Raw genomic sequence first — 19,417 nt, 5'->3', positions numbered from 1 at the left:
AACTGAATTATTTAGGAATTAAATAAGGGTGCACATTTCAAACACAAAGGTAGTGGAAATCTGAAATCCACTTCTTCAAAAGACTGTGGATGCTGAAGGAATTGAAATCTTCAAAACTGGTCCAAGTATCAAGGGATATGACTTAATGACAGAGTAGCAGAGTTGAGATACAAAGTGGTCATGATTTACTAGAATGGGGAAGCAGGTTTGAGGGGCTGAATGCCCTACTGCTGGCCCTGTGTTTCTATTGCTTTAATTAAAAATTTAGAAAATATCATCCAATGGGGAAGGTGGCAGTGAAAAGTTTAGAAAATCTTACCCAATGAAGCAAGTGATATCATTCCACTAATCAATTTGTCATGGATTTTGGTAGGTTACCGGGCTATGCATAGAGCACGTGAGAAACCAAATATTGAGTTTTCAAAGCCATACTGGAGAACTGACAGAACAATTAGTATGGGAAAAGATCATCACATTTTCAGGGTCATGATCACAAAGGCTTCTCAATCTTGTCTTTATTCTCATTAAGGATCTCCAAGAATCAACAGCTTTTTCCTTTAAGTGACAAAGCCTCAGTGTGTGTGTAAATTGTTTATAATTCGAATGTTTCAATTACCGAAACTTAACGGAAAATTACTTTATTTTTTTAGTTCGTCTCCATGACAGCATATCAGAAGAAGGATTCCACTACCTCGTGTTTGACTTGTGAGTACTAATCTACAAAAGTAATGCACCTGCTCCAAATTGGAAAAGTCTTTAGTAATCGCAGCATCTTAGTAACAATACTGTTGCACTTGGGCTTTAGTCTATTTTATACAAGGAAGCTTAGAAAGGGACTAATTAGGAGACAGGGAACCTGAGAGGCAGGATGAGAGAATAGGTACCCAGGAGGGATGTGTGGGGGACTGGTAACATGAATAGTTACTGCCTGCGTCACCTTTTTTCAGTTTTTGGAGGAGAAATCATTACAGTGCACACTGCCTTCTAAACATGATCGTGCTTGACTGTGATAAATGGCTGTAAAGCAATGGCTGATGTTCGTGTCAAAGGTCTGTGTTCCCAGAAGAATTGGCGTATTCAGCCTTCCATAACTTAAAAACATGACACATGTGATCTGCTGCCCAGAATTTTGAGATGCAGCGCAGAAATGGAATCACTGTTGACATGTCAAGAGCCTTTGTCCAATAACCTGTCATGCCCCAATATAGTTTTGTAACCTGTTGCACTCTTAAAAAAAGTATTTGAATGAAAAGAAAATCCAGAAGACGAAGACTTGAGAATCTTCTGGTTGGTGAGGTTACCCAGATTTTGTGAGGGGGAGGAAATTTTCATTTTGGGAATTTAACACTGTATCAGCATATTTCTGCTGAAGTATGTTTGTGGTTTCAGGACCATATGTTAATACAATTTGTCTGTTAGCATAATTGTGCACATATCCTGTTAATTCTGGCCTATTTTTGCTCCAGAATCTTCAACTTATCCAGCACTACAGATGTATCCATTTTAACACCACTTGATTTCAATTTCAAGTTTATAGATGATTCAAACTTTAAAATAAACACTCTGCACTGTACAGGTATCATCATGTCAGTCCCTGGATAACTGTTAGAAATCTGAGGAAATGTTTTGAAGATTGTTGGGAAATTTTCATTGAAATTGACAGTTTTGTAAGATATCCCCTGTCTGTCACGATTCTTTCCCTTCTCACTGCCAGCACCTCCATCATAGTTTTGATATATAAAATGCCACACAAATTAATTTTCCTTGTTTTGAGCCTGTATTGTTGAACAGTGAGAAAGAAAGAGATTAAGTTATAAGTAGATGGTGATACCCAAGTAGATGGCCAGTGTCAAGTGTTGATCTCACAACTTGGTTGCACAATGGACTTCTGTGCTGCATTGGTCTATGATTTGTGATGTGTTCGAGGTTGGGCACTGTTATTCTAATTGGCGTTTTCCCGTTTCCAATTATTTCAGTTGTCTCAGAGTGGGGATGATATTAAGTCATTTTTTTCACTTGGTTCCCGCTGTGGGATTACTTGGTCTCTAGATGCATTATCAGTTAAGTGGAGGTCAACATTTCTTTGACACTGCACCAACAAGGAGGTGAAGGCCTGGATTCTCTTTCTTAGTGAAGTGGGCTATCTGGGACAGCCTGTCCCATTTTCCTACATTGGGGTCAGTTACCTCCCATACTAAAATTCAGAAATGCAATTTTCAGGGGCACTCCTTCTGAAAGCCCTTGATTCCACTCTATTGTTTTGTTACTTGCTAATTGTTATAGCAACAATTACAACAGTGTAGAGTTCTTGTTCCTGTCAGGATTTTTCCATGAGCCAGACCCTTGTTCTTCAAAGTGCCCGTTGAAGTGCATTTCCACATTGTCACATCTGGAAGTTGTGTGAGCTGTGGCATGTTTTGACAGTTGCTTACCCACGTTGTCCTCTGTCTCAGTTATTTCTGTGTTTGTTGTTCGTTTGGGTACAGGTGCAGTGATAGCACTGTCTTTGTGCACCCTCTGGGCCTGAGCAATCCCAAGGAATCAAGGAATTCAATAAAGGCCCGTGAACATTGGCAGTCCAGCCCTTGAAAATCTAGAAATTAGTTCTCGATTAGCCCTTCTAATTCTGCTGCTTTGTTGTGTTTGAATTTTGTGGGTTTGGAAAGCACTCTGCTAAATGCTGAGAATAGGTAAATCCAAAATAAAAATGCCAGAAACTGAGATGATCTACACCTTGAGATCATTGTGCATAGATGGAGACTGAGGTTTAAACTTTGTCAGGTTGCATGCCAGCTGTGTGGCTGCAGATACTTTTTCAAAACATCTCATCCAAGAGTAATCATTCTCTCAGCTCTCGCATTAGGTCCAAATCCTAATCCAGATTTGAGTTTGTAAACCTAGGTTGATAGGTCAGCCAAGTATGGAGAGAGTGCTATATCTGTTGGAGGTGTTCTTCTTCATGTGACATATCTGAATGATGAGTGTTCAAGAGCCCATGTTTCGAAGAGATGGCAGGGTTTTCTTCTCGTCTCCTGACCAACATTTCTTCACCCTGACCCCTTACCAACCTACAGCTTCAAGAAAAAATAGATTAATTATTCATGAAGTCATTGCTGTGACAAATAGTTGTTGCAAATGTCCACATGCAACAGGTGATGCACTGCTGTACATTAAATACTTCAGCATGTCTTGAGGAAATTAACAAGGTGCTGTCTAAATGCAATTTCTTCCAAATTGAGCTCAATGAATGTAAATTATTTTCAAAAAAAACTCTGAAAAAGTTGAAGTTAATGACACAGGAATTCAAGGCATTGTGCTTACGTGGTCAGATTGTAAGTTGGAGGATAGGAGACAAAAGAATAGAGATACAGTCAGCCCTCAGTTAAAGTTGTGGTTGTGTTCTTGAAAATTACAAGTTGAAGTGAAGCATTGCTTCCCTGAGCAATTAATTCTAAAACTGTAGTTAGGTTCTGCCTGACCTTCTTTATCAGGCAAAAACAAATATTAAAACATTGTATCCTCGAACTTAACGTCCTACGTTGGAAAATGAAATAACTTTTAATTGAAAAATAAGCTTAAAACCATCAAAGAAAAATGTAACTTTCTACTTACAGTACCGTCTGCTTCCCAAACCTCCCACTCCCTGATCCTCCCGGTCGCTGCAAATCCTTCCTCTTCCTGCATTCTGGCCTCTCCCTACACCCAATCCTCCGAGTTGTGGCTTCTCCTCCTCTCCGCTCCCAGAGTTGTGACTTCCCCCCCACCATCTGGCCGAACCGCCCGCTCCCTGACTCAGCATCTTGCCACTTCCCATCCTGGACATGCCAATCCGATGGTGCAGAAATTAAATTATCGTTCAGCCTAGTGACTATTTTGAGAGTGTGCTCACTGTAAGGTCTGCTTGCACCTTTGCCGCCTAATTCCACTGCTGCTAATGATGGACACAGCGTGGGCAGTAACTGGCAGCACTCAACAGGCTGCTCGACATATTTCACTTTTGACATCATTGTTACCTACCAGAATGCAGAGAGACAAGCTCTTTAGGAATTTTCTGTCATGTCAGTGCTCACCCGATGCAGCCTTGTTGCATGTGAGCACAGCTTAGACTGGGCTACAGGCTCTGCTGCCAGAAATAAAGGTCTTTTTTAACCCTTCACCTGTGACACAGTGTTTGACATGTAAGCCTAATTATATGTTCTGCCTTTACACACTCCTATTCACTCCATGTCAGAGGCCTTGGAGAATGTGTTGTTGTTCTTGTCCTCTGGTTAATTGTGTTCAGATTTCTGACCAGAGGGCATAATCTTAGAGTAAGGGGGTCGCCCAATTAAGACCAAGATGAGGAGGAATTTCTTCCTTCAGAGGGTAGTAAATCTGTGGAATTCTTTACCGCAGAGGGCTGTAGAAGGTGGGTGGTTAAGTATATTCAAAGCTGAGATAGACAGATTTTTAATCAGTAAGGGAATCGAGGGTTATGGAAAAAAAGGCAGGACACTGGAGTTGAGGATTATCAGATCAGCCGTGATCTCATTGCATGGCAGAGCAGACTTGATGGGCCGAAAGGCCTCGTTCTGCTCCTACGTCTTATGACAATGAGGTCTGAAGCCAAGTGGCCCTGGCAGAACTTAAATTGAGCAGGTTGTTGCTGTGTAAGTTCATCTTTATAGCACTGTTGACAACACATTCCATCACATTGCTTACAATTGAGAGTAGAGTGATGGGGTAGTAATTGGCTGGATTGGATTTGTCCTTTTTTCTGGATATACTTGGACAACTTTCCACATTGTTATGTCAATGTCAGTCTAGTAGCTGTACTGGGGTGAGGCTAGTTCTGGAGCACAGGGCCCAGAGCCTTTGTTGCATCCAGTGTCTTCAGCCATTTCTTGATATCATCAAGAGTGAAGTGAATTGGTTGAAGACTGGGGATCTCAGAAGGATGCTGTGATCCTTCTCACACTTGGCACTTATGACTGAAGATGGTTGCAGATGCTTCAGCCTTCCCCTTTGCACTGGTGTGCTGTGCGTCCCCCTCAGATGATGAAATCTTTCTGCAAACGATTCCACCAGCTCGTTGTTGAATTGTCCACCACCATTTGCCACTAGATGTGGCAAGACTGCAGAGCTTTGATCAGGTCCGTTGGTTGTGGAATTGCTTAACATTGTCTATAGAACACTGCTTCTGCTGTTTAGGATGCAGAGTCCCATGCTGCAGCTTCAGCAAGTTGGCATCTTCAACTTTCCTGTAGAGATTTGAGACAACTGCATTGTTTGCTAGTTCATTTTAGAGGGCAGTTAAAGACCAACCATATTGCTGTGGGCCTGGAGGCACAGGTAGGCCAGGGTAAGGACGGCAGATTTCCTTCGTTGAACATTCGTGGGTTTTTATGACCACTAGTTTCATGGTCACCATTACTGAGATCAGGTTTTTGATTCCAGACTTATTAATTGAATTTAACCTCCCTGAGTTGCAGTGGTGGGATTTGAACTCATGGCTCCGGAGCATTAAAATCTGGGCCTCCAAATTACTAGTCCAATAGCATTTACCACTGTGCTGCCATTCCTATACGTGTGTACAACGTGCCAAATGTTATATTTGTCAGTGATAAGGGGGAATGGGGGGTAGATACAACTTGGAGCCATGCAGCTCCTGTTATATAATCCAATACCCTCAAAACTACTATGATAGAATAGTGGCTTGTAGCCAGTCCTTCGAAACACCATGCAGCAAGCATTGAACTGAGCCAATGCAAAAAGCCCAGATTGCAAACCACTTGACAGATCATAGTGTGCTGTGCATTGAAACTGAAGAGGCAAAATGTTCACCTGGACTTCAATGTGCATCAGTGATTATCTTAGGCTAGAGAGTATTCTGTAAAGTCCTTTTTATCTTCACTCATTTATCTGCAAGTGATGAAGTTGTTGTTCAATGTCACTGCCTCATGTTGCTGATTTGTCAGGTGAATTCTTTTTGTTACAAATTAGAAAGAAAATTTAATCGAGAAAAACCTGCACTGCAGCACTTGGATTGGCTGCAATACTCCAACAGCTTGCTAACTCATGACGAAGAGAGCCACACATTTATGTCAAGGCTTCAACAATTTTAAAAGACATCCATCATCCGTTAGCAGATGTGGGCATCAAATAAATTGTATGCTGTACTAGGTTTCATTTTGTTTTTCATTCCTTCATCCAAACCTGAATGGGTCATCAGGACAGCTATTTTAGCAGGCATGTTGACGCCTCAATTTGATGACCAAACCCATTAATGGCTTCTGTTTGAATCTGGACCTCTTGGGTGATTTCCATATTATTTATCCACTGCCATCCTGTATGGACAATCAGGTGACAATAAGGATATTATTTGTTCATGGATGGACTACTCAGCATCTCTGTGTGATGGTATTTGATAGTTGCATTTTGTAGCAATCAAAAGGATAATTTTGTACTTCTTTCATGTTTGGCCATAATTAAGCGAGAGTCTCGTCATCAGTTGTACATCAGGAAGCACAAGATGCTTTGTGGGTTTTATTGCTGCACAGCAATGTGATCATCAAGGCAACTGAGTTGAAAGAGAAACTTGATCTCGGGGGGATGAAATAATTGGATGAACATCACTGGATGGGTAAGTGACCCATGTCTTTTTTGACATGTCAGCTGTAGTGCATGTCAGCTTGGCTTCCTTCGACCAACACCACCAGAACATATGACCAGTTCATTTATCAAATTTCCATGGTAAAGAGAAAAAAGCTTTGGGTCATTTGGTGGGAAAAGCTCTCCCACCCCGTGAAAATGATGAGTTAAGTTCTGCGAATCCATATTAACTAGATGACACACATCCCCACTGAGCCATATGCCTTCTATGTGTCAGTAACTTTCTGGAAATCCTGAAGCTCCTTGAATGCTTGCAGAGAGTCCACACTCATCACACATGCTAACAAAGTACTCCAGAGACTCCCCTCGCTCTGTGAAGTACCTTGTCATATCTAATCCAATTCTGTGTTTGCATAACTCCAAGCCATATCCCCGGTCTTTAGGAAACTATCTCGGTCAAATAGCCAATCCACTAGGACCGAGCCTCGTACTCTGATTATTTAATTGAGATCTTCAAAATAATCTCCTTGTTTAGGATTTTCTAAAGTAAAAAGTTTCAGCTTTCTAAGCCTATCCTGCTGACTGATGACTCTTAAACTAAGGGTCTGTCAAGAGGCTCTCCTTTATTCCAAGGCCTCTGTGTACCATGCCACAAGAGGTGACCAAAATTGCGATATTCTAGACATGGCCTGACTCAGATGTCTACCAAGTATTGCTAGTTTTCTATTTTAACGCTTTGGTTGTACTTTGTAATACTCTTGGCTTTTAAAATTACCTTGCTGCATTAGTGTGAGACCATCGATGGCTTGTGCACTAGAACCTTTGGTCCATCTCTCACACAGATCTTAAGGACACAACCTTCTGTAGTGTACATACTCTTGGAGTTGCTCCAAACCTACTGTTCCTCCCTATATTGGTCTATATTTAAAGCCATTGGTTAGATAGGGACCCATTCCCCTGTGGCACTCACTTATCTACCATCTGTTCTCCATTTTAAGACCCAACACCCACATGTACCATTGTGTCATCTGAAAGCTTGTGAACAATTCCTCCTTTGCTTTTATCCAGGTCATTAATGAAGATGATCGAGAGCAAAACTCCTGATAATCCTCTGGGGATTTCCCATTCATGAATGGTCTCCCTGAGTAACAACTATTAAGTTCTATCTACAGGAATGAAACAAGGTCCTTATCCAACTAGGAACCTGTCTTTATCAAGGATTTTAGTGCATGGATTCTTGAAGGTCTTAACAGGCAATGTCAGCTGGGCTTCCAACATCCACTAACTTTGTAAGTTTCTCAAAGCTCAGCAGGCTTAGTGAGACAGGACTTTCCTGTCCAAAAGTGTGAAGTAATACTCCAACAATTCTTTCTCTGTAAAGGTGGGTGTGTAGGACATTCCGATGATCTTTTCTTGTAAGCAAAGTCAAACAAGTAGGGCCTGTAGTTTCTTGAGTTCAGACATGTTACTTTTTGTAAGTGTTGGTTACACATGGGCTTCTTTCCAGTCAGTGACAGTGATGCCAGACCCCAGCCAGCTTTTTAAAATATGATCAAGTGGCTCACTGAGCCCCTGTGGGTGAATACCGTTAACAGCCATCAGCCCAATGTGTTCAGAAATCAATCATTCTAGCCAAAACTTCATCTGCATTTACTTTCACAGGTTCAGTTTGAACATCAACCCTTCAATATAATATTGGTAACCTGGCATCGTTATCAGCATTGAAGGCTGTTTGCCCTGTCCAGGGAGACCACCCTGATGGACAAGGACACCCTATGTTCTGATGCCCCTCACAGTTAACAGCCATTGGCGTTTAATGCCCTGCACTAATGCTTGGATAAGGCTCTGGAGGGCTCACATGGAACTGTACCACATGGCCATCGGCCAAATTGCGATTGCTCACTCCAAAAGGTGCAAGAGTTAATGCACAATCAGTATGTGTCTCTGGAAAAAAAAACACCCTTTCAATTGGAAATCAAAATAATAAATCATATCCTAGCCAGTCCTTGTGTTTTTGTTATCTGGTTTCTTTTGCTTTACTCGGTTCTTGTTATTCTGGTTCATTGTACTTCTACCAATTCTTTGGAAGAGCTATCCAATTAGTTCCGCTCCCCTTATTTGAATCTGCTTCCACTGTCCTTTTAGGCAGTACATTCCAAATCATCAGAACTCACGGTTTTAAAACTCCCCGTTTCCCCTCTGGTTCTTTTGCCAATTATTTTAAATGTGTCCTCTGGTTATCTACCCTCCTGCTGTTGGAAACAGTTTCTTCTCCTCTTTGGTCAAAACCCTTCATGATTTTGAACATCTTGACTAAATTCCCCTCTTTACTGTCCTACTCTTAAGTAGAACAAGCTGAGCTTCTTTTGTCTCTCCACATCACTGAAATCCCCCATCCCAGGTATCTATCATTGTGGTAAAAGTAGTAATTGTTGGAAATACCTCAAGTCTGGGCAACATCTGTGGAGAGAGAAACAGGACTAATATGGAAGCTCGGGTTTCAGAGCTGGAACAGCGGCTGGGGACACTGTGGAGCATCTGCGAGTCTGAGAGCATCGTGGTTAGCACGTTTAGAGAGGTGGTCACACCGCAGATGAAGGGACTTGAGGAAGGAAGGGAATGGGTGACCACTAGGCAGTCCAAGAGAAACAGGCAAGTAGTTCAGGAATCCCATGGGGTCCCACTCGCAAATCGGTATTCTGTCTTGGAGGCTGATGAGGGCGCTGGTTCCTCCAGGGAGTGCGGACAGAGCCAAACTTCTGGCACCCTAAGCAGCGTGTCTGTACAGGAGGGGAGGAAGAACAATAGTAATAGGGGATTCTATAGTCAGGGGAACAGATAGGCGCTACTGTGGCTTTCAATGTGACTCCAGGATGATATGTTGCCTCCCTGGTGCCAGGGTCCATGATGTCACTGAACGGCTGCAGGGCATTCTGAAGGGGGAGGGTGATAAGGAAGAGGTCATGGTACATGTTGGTACCAATGACATAGGTAGAAAGAGGGATGAGGCCTTGCATCAAGAATTCAAGGAGTTAGGCAGTAGACTAAAAAGCAAGACCTCTCGGGTTGTAATCTCTGAATTAATCCCAGTACCATGTGCTAGCAAGCTCAGAAATAGGAGAATAGCACAAATGAATATGTGGCTTAAGAGTTGGTGCAGGAGGGAGGGTTTTAGATTCCTGGATCACTAGGATCGTTTCTGGGGAAGGTGGGACCTGTACAAGTGGGACGGTCTACATCTGTACCAGAGTGGGACTAACATCCTTGCAGGCATGTTTGCTAGTGCTGTTGAGAGGAGTTTAAACTAATTCAGCAGGGGGAGGGGAGACAGAATGTTAGCAGAATAGGGACACATCATAATACAGTAAAACAATCAAGTCAGAGGGAGTACAGCTGAAATAAGCTTCAAGGGAGTAAGGCAAGGCTGGATGGCCTCTACTTTAAAGCCAGGAGTATTACAGGTAAAAGGGATGAGTTAAGGGTGAGAATTGACATGTGGAATTGTGATATAGTAGCCATCACTGAGACGTGGTTGAGGGAAGGGCAGGATTGGCAGCTCAACATTACGGGATATAGAATCTTCAGGCGAGACAAGAGAGGGGGTAAAAGAAGAAGAGGTGTTGCATTATTAGTTAAGGAGTCCGTTACTGCAGTAAGGAGAGATGATATCTTGGGGCATCGAATGAAGCTTTGTGGGTAGAGTTTAGAAATAAAAATGGGCAACCACATTATTAGGTGTTTATTATAGACTCCCAGATAGTCAGCGAGAAATTGAGGAGCAAATATGTGCACAATTTGTGGAGGTGTGTAAAAACAATAACAATAGGGTAATTATATTAGGTGATTTCAACTTTCCCAACATTAATTGAGATAGACGTAGTGTTAAGGGCTTGGATGGAGTGGATTTCTTTAAATGTGTACAGGAGAACTTTTTAGGTCAATATGTAGAGGGTCCAACAAGGGACATTGCTAGACCTAATTCTGGGGAATGAAGCTGGACAGGTGGCTGAGGTGGTGGTGGGCGAGCATTTTAGTGATAGCGACCGCAACATGGTATAGTTTAACTTTGTTATGGACAAAGAAATCAGCAAGTTGCAAAAATATGTTTTGGACTGGGGGAGAGTGGATTTTAGTAAAATAAGGCAGGATCTGGCCAAGGTAGACTGGGAACAGTTACTTGCGGGGAAATCTACAGAGGAACAGTAGCGGGTGTTCAAAAAGGAAATGGGGAGGGTACAGGCTCAACATGTTCCCTCTAGGGTGATAGGAAGGAGGAACAAGCCCAGAGAACCATGGATGACCAGAGATATTCAGGTTACGATGAGAAGGAAAAGAGAGGCTTTTGGCAGGTACAAGGGAAGCAAAACAGCAGAGGCATTAGTGGAGTACAGACAGTGCAGAAAACAATTAGGAGAGCAAAGAGGGGATATGAGAAAGCTCTGGCTGGTAAAAGTAGGGAAAATCCCAAGATATTCTATAAGTATATCAATGGGAAGAGGATAACCAGGGAAAGAGTAGGGCCCATAAGGGACCAAGAGGGCATTCTCTGGGTGGAGCCAGAGGACATCGCTATAGTGTTGAATGAATACTTCACATCCATCTTCACCCAAGAGAATGAGGATGAAGGTATCAAACACAGGGAGAGAAACTGCAAGGTTCTTAAGCAAATTGATACAGGGAGTGACAAGGTATTGGAGGTGTTGGCAGGCTTAAAAGTGGACAAATCTCCCGTTCTGGATGATTTGTGCCCCAGCCTGCTGAGGGAGGCAAGGGAAGAGATCGCAGGGGCTCTGACCCAAATTTTTAATTCCTCTCTGGCCACAGGGGAGGTGCCAGAGGACTGGAGAACACTAATGTGGTTCCGCTATTCAAGAAGGGTTGTAGAGATAAGCCAGGGAACTACAGGCCAGTGAGTCTCACGTCAGTGGTAGGGAAACTATTGGAGAAATTTCTGAAGGAGAGTATCTATCTCCACTTGGAGAGGCAAGGTTTGATCAGGGATAGTCAGCATGGCTTTGTCAGAGGGAGGTCATGCCTAACAAATTTGATTGAATTTTTTGAGGAGGTGACCAGGTGTGTAGATGAGGGTAGTGTAGTTGATGTAGTTTTAAGGATTTCAGCAAAGCCTTTGACAAGGTCCCACATGGGAGACTTACAAAGAAGGCAAAGGCACATGGGATACAGGGTAATTTGATAAGGTGGATTCAAAATTGGCTTAGTTGTAGGAGGCAGAGGGTGATGACAGAAGGATGCTTTAGTGACTGGAAGCCAGTGTCCAGTGGTGTACCACAGGGATCTGTGCTGAGTCCCCTATTATTTGTCATTTATATAAATGACATAGATGATTATGTGGGGGGTAGGATTAGTAAGTTTGTGGATGACACAGAGACTGGCCGGGTGGTTAACAGTGAGGTTGAATGTCTTGGGCTACAGGAAGATATAGATGGGTTGGTCAAATGGGCAGATAAGTGGCAGATGGAATTTAACCCTGAAAAGTGTGAGGTGATACACTTTGGTAAGAGTAATTTGACAAGGAAGTATTCAATGAACGGCATGATACCAGGAAATATCTTTATACACGCTTAATAATTGTCTCCTTTGTCTGCAGGGTTACTGGGGGAGAGCTATTTGAAGATATTGTAGCCAGAGAATATTATAGTGAAGCAGACGCAAGGTAAGCTGTTTCATCAATTACCTTTTAGCCAGTAATAAGCAAAGTCTTCGGGTTGCACCTAAGTGTCACCTACGTTCTGTACATAAGACATCATGGCTATTTATGTCTGGTGTTTCAAAAGGATCACTTTGCAATTGGCCAAGCACCACCTCACTCTTGCTGTTGTGGGAATACAACTTGATGCTGACATTCAGAATGGATGTCTGATATAAAACACTTCGACCCTATCAATTACGCACACTGCAGGGAGAATTTTCACTGTTAATGCAGGGTGTAAGCTGATTGGACAACTTTTTGATACAGCAGATGGAAATCAGATGAAGTGTCAAACGGGTAGTCAGTCCAGTAAAGTGAAAATTCACCCCTGTATAACACCTTCATAGCACTGTGCACATGCCGAAGAAATTTTGATCTGGTTGTGCTTTCCTTTCTTGCTTTCCTGGTTTGAGTCCCAGTTGAGTTCAACATGCTGCCCCTTTGCACCTCTTCAAATAGCTTAAGCTCAACCCTTAATGGTCTGCCCAGAGAGAATCATTAGTTACTGTGTGGCTGTGTTACAAGCCAGGAAAGGTCAAGAGCAGCCCAGGGAATAAAAGGCAAAGAAACCAAGGGAGAGAGACTGAGCTAAGCTCACTTACAAATTTCAGCAAAAAAAGAGCCCATTCAGCCCATCTGACCTTTCAAAGTACAAACTCCGCATCAGGTTTTTCTTTAGTCAATTGCATCAGCCTTTTGTGAGAATCGATTCCTTATTCTGTTGAGACTTCAAATGAGAACAAATTTTTCAAACTCCCCATTTATGTTTCTAATTCATTTTGAATATGTGAGCCCTCCCCCCGCGCCCCACCCCACTATTTAATGACTCTATCAATCACTGGTATTTAAGGTGTCTGTTCTCTATACTGGCCAAAGCCAGAAGAGATGAGGCACAGCAATGAGTTTAAGTCGAATTTTAGCATAAACTTGGGTCTGAGTCCCAAATCTGCCATCAGTTGAAAGAGTTAATGCACAATCTGTACTAGTAAGTACAGAAATGAACCCAAAGAATCCACTAGACTGGATAATGCAAGGTTTCATTCAGCAGGACACTTCTTTCACCTTATTTTTTATCTTCAGTCAAATATTCCACTGGATTATACTAATCCTCAATCCAATGACGACTCTCTTGGACTCCCACTTGTTTCTTCAGCCTCTCCAAATATCTGCCCCTCCAAATTTTGCCTCCTACCTTTATGCTGTCCAGTACTAACAGGATAATGGGATACACCAAATGTCATTGCTGTTGATTGATGGTGGGGTTTATCACTGAGCTGAGTGGGGCCCACAACACCCCTTATCCAGTGTATGGGCAGAGGACCAGTAATGCGGCAACCTATTATTGTCAGTTCTGCTCAAGCAACCATAAATATCTCAGTTGGAGATGGTGCATATGGGATGAACAAGGATTGTACCACATGTTGCTGGGTCCCATCACTGAACTACTTCACCTCGAACTTTCACATTACCACTGGACAGCATACTGTAAACAAAGTTGATCCATACCCAAGTATGTTCCATGCGCTGTCTTTTTCAGTGATCATCATAACAGATTTGATTTGTAAACACTGCGAAGAATGTCTGCTCTTGGCCACATATGTTACAAAAATATCTAACAAATCTCAAAATTTACACAGCCCTATATTCCGATTGAAGTGAGAGCCGCACTTATGTCAGGATTACATAGCTTGCTGTAGCCAGTAGCGTGATGAAAAGTATGCGAGTTTTATGCGGGATAATGGGGGTTGGGGCAGTGATGAAGGCAAAATGTGGCATTTAACTTCAATGACTAACAGTGCTGAGGTCATGACTTAGGAGATGTGATTCTGCCAAATGCTGAATCCAGTGTATTGGTGAGATGTTGTGTCATTATACAATGTTGAATGGAAAGCTATTTTCTCCAGACCCCACAACACATACATATTTCATTTCAACAAAACCAAATTGGAGACAGGCAAAAGCCATGATGTCTGTGGAACAAGTTGCGCTTTCTTTTGTAACCTTTGTCATGCAGCAGTGATCCTGTTAAAGTACGAGTTAGACAAAAAGCACAATAGACCTTGGGGGTCAGGGGTAACTGTCATGGTAGATAAGCATTTGAAGAACATCTGGCTGTAGGCCTCAAACACAACACCATTAAGGAAGTTAAAGTAAATTAATTATTTTTGTTGACCGCCTTGAACAAAAAAAGAACAGCAACTGATTATTAAAAGGAAAGAATTTTAATTGCTCAAAATGTGCTACTGAGATGCTGGGGAGAAGGTGAGAGAAGGACCTTTTGGAATCGTGATACACTTGGTCTCCTAGTGATATGTGTGACACAAGTTCAGTTGTTGTTTGCTATTTGCACAGGTGAGTCTAAAGCGTTTGAGTAGAGACTGCCTGAACTCTTGGTCAGGTCTGAAAGAAACGGTGCAAGACTTTTCCACATGGGAAGATCCCTCCTGGAAGCTTATAAACCATCAGAGAATAGCTTCTTGTTTCCTCTCAAATTGGAAAGTTGTAGAACAAGCCAATCAACTCATTAACCTTCAGCTTCCATACCATTCCTATTTGTAGCACTCACCATTTGTTTGAAGTATCCTGTTCATTTCCCCTCCCTGAGCTCCAAATGCATACCTGCCTTTCAACTCCTTCATTCTCATTGTGTGCCGAACTTGAGATTTGCTCCAAGCCTCTTCCAGGATTCCAAGATAAGGCAATATCTTTGCCTCTCAGCCTTCCCTTTCTCCTGCACTCTGCACCCTATTAAAATCCACTATTAATTTGTCTTTTCACCTGTTATTTTTAAGCATGGAGGTTTCCTGGATTATATAGGCCTTTCCCTTTGGCCTCAGGTAATCCATGAAGACAAGCCCTCTGCTCATTGGCAAACTACAAAACGAGTTCAAAAACGCACCTGAAGCCTGGGCCCTTTGTGCTCAGGCACTCATCTCCAGGGTAACCAGCTATCCCTCATTTTCTGGAACCATCCCGTAATTCAGCCTTTTGTCCCGTGCCTTGGGTTAGGCCTTCCTCAAGTCACATTTTGTCACGGATTTCTGATGTTTCAGCAGACCTTTTTATTTGCGTGTGTGTTGCATGGACATGTTTGTGGCCGTTCTGTGGTTGTCCAGGGAGGGGATCCAGCAGGTAGCAGCATCAGAATTGGAGAAGGCTGGGTACCTGCGGACCTCCTCACTCACTTCGCCCACCCCGTCCCAGTTCGGCGGCACCCCCCCCCCCCCCCCCCCCCCCCGTCACCTGAATCTCAGGGCACCACCAGCACCCTCGCAGCCAAGTGTCCCTTATCTTTTGGACCAGAGTTAATAACCCTGCTTATCTCAGAAAATAACAGAGAAAGATGTCACAAGTTGGTTGTAGAAGATGAAAAAGATTTATTATATCAAGACCAAGCTGCCAGATCTGTTTTTCAGAAAGGGTTGAAATTTAGGTTAGAGACTATATCAGAAAAAAGTAAATGATTCCCACAAAAAAGTAGATCATTTACAAAGTCATCATTATATTTTCATAATGATGACTAAAAAGATAACAGATGAAAGAGGACTGCGGTATTGTTTACTGTCCTGGTATAATGGGCACCCACTTTAATTAGTGAGCCAGAACTTCCAGCATTCTTAGAAGACAGAACTCTTCAAGATTGTATATTGCATTTCTCAGTAGTAAATTTATGCCTTTGCCTCAACTCATTGATGAAGTAAGAATGTTGGTTCTTTATTTTCCAACTGAGAAACTGAGTTGGTGCAGCTCACCACCATGGTCACAACCAGTGCAAAGCTGACCAAGGTAAATTGAGTGATGGTTAGCTGTAAGTACACTTGGGTTCTGAAATCCTGCACATCACAGGAGAAAGGGACTGCTAATGGACATTGGAACCTGAGAAATAGGAGGAGGAGTAGGGCATATGGACCCTGGAGCCTGCTCTGCAATTTGATAAGATCGTAGTTGAGCTTATACATGAACTCCAATTTCAGCTATCCCCAGATCCCTTGATTCCCCGAGTGCCCAAAAATCTATCAAGTTTTAAGCTAGTGAATTCCAAAGTTTCACAACTCTGAGTGAAGAAATTTCTCCTCATCTCAGTTCTACATGGCTGACCCCTTATCTTGAGATGGCAGGGGACTCATACTCATAGAATCTACCCCCTCAGAATTTTGCACGTTTCAATGAGATAACCTCATTTTTCGTAAGTGCAGAAAATTTAGGGCATGGGTATGTCAAATTGAAACATTTGAACATTCCCAGGATAATGCTCACAAAGAAAAACAAATTAATTGAACAGCATTTGATAAATTCCACAGTTGTTTGTGTTTTCAGACTGATTTGCACACAGCCATAGAATGCTAACCTATGTTCCGTTCTGAACCCTGTCCGAAAAGACATTTCCAATTTTGATGTCCTGGGGAAAAAAACTGATTTAGGATATTGGGTTAATTGGCCTTGATTTCAACATAAGGGAGGATGCAGAGAGGAGGAGGAAGAGCACGTAGCATGGCATGAGGGGAAAGTTTGGAGATGCACTCAGTACAGATAGGGTAGAGTGATAAGATTGCAGAAGAATTAAATGTCAGGGAAGGGTGACCTGCCAAATAGCATTTATGCAGAGTCAGCCCTTCCCTCTCTTTAAGCTCAAGGGAGGTTATAATTGCCTTTCATATTTCAATATAATCAAAGGCATTATAATTTACAAATATTAAAACTAGGCTCAAACTGGTATTGTAATGTTCCCTTTGGGTGTTGCAGGGAACATAAATTTTAGTCGAGGGTAGGTGTAGTGTACAGGGTTCGTTTTTGATCCATCAGTTAAGTATAAAAAGCCTGCACAGATTCTGATTCAGCCTAGAGTTTATGCCCCAGTGGCTTTGCACTGAAGGGCCACTCATTAAATGTGCATTCTGTTTACGTATGCATTGTATTGTTTGTTTAAGATTGAGTCCTACAAATCTGCAAGAGATTATCTGGCCTTGGCTCATCAAGTGGCTGTATAATTTAAACCGGTGAAAGGAAATTAAAGCTAGGGTGAATTATGTTAACAGGATCACTGCTGTAAGGGGCTGTCCACTGTGGTCACTATTTTCACTTATGCCTACTCCTCAGTTTCCGAGAAATGCTTCCTATTAGCAATGTTTTCCCTTTATTTTGGGGGAATGGGGTGGGGTGGTGGTGACACTGTTAAGAGTTCACTCTTCAATAAGTGTTGTACAAGGAAAACTGACAAAGTGGATGGTCCCTTAAACTTTTGCTGAGATTGGGGAATGGGCTGTCTCTCTTGCACTCAGTCTATTGGTCTAGGTTTTCAAATATCCAGTAATACAACACATTGGCCTTTACTTGTGTAATTTTAATCTCATTCTTTTTGCACCTCAAGCTGTTTCTTTGTGTGTTTTACTGTGCTTGTGCATCTTCACATCTGTGATGACCTCACTTCCGAATGTTTTCTGTGCTGTTTTCCCCTCGTGTCTCCGATGTTAATAAAAAGAAGAATTTTGCTTTTTTTTAAATCTTGAGTGAACTTGGGAGGAAGAGTAAGGTAATTTCTGATACCTGGACTCTCTTAAATTTGTGTTTACAAGGTTGAAATTTGTAGTTTGCAGAGATGGCAGAACGAGGCTTGATGGCTGGGTTTGTTACTGTTGAGACATGGTAATTGCATCTGTCCATCTACGATAACCTGCACAGTCCCACTTGAAAGGATTTACCTCAGTGAGTGCTGGAGGGTTCTAGCACTCATATCACAATCTCCCAAGTTGACATGTGGCCTGCACCCTGTTCTTAATTTACTTTATTGAATGCCCACTGATGGTGTATCTGATCTGAGGGCCCCTGGCTCTGGTCTCCCTTGAGTAGGAGGGTCACCTTCAGTTATCAGTGCAATGACAAAGCTTAGCAATTTCAGGTGATGAATTATCTTCCCTGTGGTTTTCCTAGCTAACCCCAGAGATGGTTGCAGCGCACCATCAATGGTGGAAGCATGCCCAATTATGGTTGAGCCCACATGGGAGACAACCCCAATGGAGGTGATCCACTGAGGTGCACTGTCCCTCCCAGAGAGTTAACCTCTACCTGCACTTATTTCTTAGTTGTCAGCATAGTGCTTGAGGTGACTTTCCAACCCCTTGCACTTTGCACTTCTCAATGTTGGGCATTTGGTGCCTGGTTCTCTCAGCATCCTTCTCTCCTTTCCCAAATCAGTGAACGTTTATTCATTTTCCATTCAGGGCTAAGACATAGCTCAAAAACAATGACGTTCTTTGTTAATTAATTAATCCTGTAAAAAAAAAAATCAATGGGAGAGGTTAAACTGTGCCTTTGCATTGCTCCCTTAAATTGTCATCTGTGCTGGGGAAGATTTAAATGCATGTCTTACTGGAGCGATCCCCTATAGGAGATGGCTTCCCTTCTCGTGTTGTTGTTCTGATGTACCCAGGCTCCAAGGACCAGAATGAGTCGAAGGGTTACAAACTGTGACTACACTAAACCGTGTTTTCCAAGTGATTATTCACGGGTTCATGGAAAGGCTGCTCACATGACCAAGCTTCAAATTGATTGGCTCGTTGGCCAGCAATAACCAAGAGGTGAAGAAAGTGGGCTGCTTAACAGTGATAATTGACTTGTACTTAATTTGTACAAGGACTACAGCACCACTTTATGTATTATTTGCTAGAGTCTTGTTATACAGCATTGTTTAAAAACAAATAGGCTGTTAGCCTCACTGGTCCAATACAATAATGTATAATTTGGTCTTTTCAAAACTGCCTCTCTCAAGTGATGCTCAGCATTTAATTATAATCATTAGAGTAGAACAAGATAGCCTTTTGTTTTACATTTGAGGTGATAGAAAGGCTAAAGAGATTTTGTTTCAAACAAAGTGTTCCCCCATCATCATTGTTGTAAATCACAGTTTTTACAACCCATTAACAAATGCTGCCTTTATTTTTCCTGACTAGTATTTAAAGCCTCGGCCACCCACGATTTCCAGTTTCCTGCCCCACTGCCCGAGGCACTCGGGTGGGTGAGGAGGTCAGGGTCTTTACACAGCCAGTCCTCAACCCCAGTCTCTTCAATTTATCACAGCCAGAGTGGCATGTGGCTGCATTTAGCCTCCTCGATCCAGGG

The 19,417-nt window shown here is 42.4% G+C and overlaps 1 protein-coding gene across 50 annotated transcripts in view; it reads left to right on the top strand.

Annotated features, from left to right (window-relative positions):
* LOC121289984 (calcium/calmodulin-dependent protein kinase type II subunit beta) overlaps positions 1-19,417 on the top strand; it is a 256,532-nt gene that overhangs the window by 127,519 nt on the left and 109,596 nt on the right. For all 50 annotated transcript variants that reach the window (XM_041210030.1, XM_041210078.1, XM_041210026.1 and 47 more), the window contains exons 4-5: positions 651-705; positions 12,200-12,265. In XM_041210030.1, coding sequence (XP_041065964.1) covers positions 651-705; positions 12,200-12,265 — 121 coding nt within the window. The remainder of the gene's footprint in view (positions 1-650; positions 706-12,199; positions 12,266-19,417) is intronic.

The sequence above is a fragment of the Carcharodon carcharias genome, chromosome 17, assembly GCF_017639515.1.
Source record: "Carcharodon carcharias isolate sCarCar2 chromosome 17, sCarCar2.pri, whole genome shotgun sequence".
In the NCBI taxonomy this organism is placed as follows: domain Eukaryota; kingdom Metazoa; phylum Chordata; class Chondrichthyes; order Lamniformes; family Lamnidae; genus Carcharodon; species Carcharodon carcharias.
This window is presented reverse-complemented; position numbering and strand designations above follow the sequence as displayed.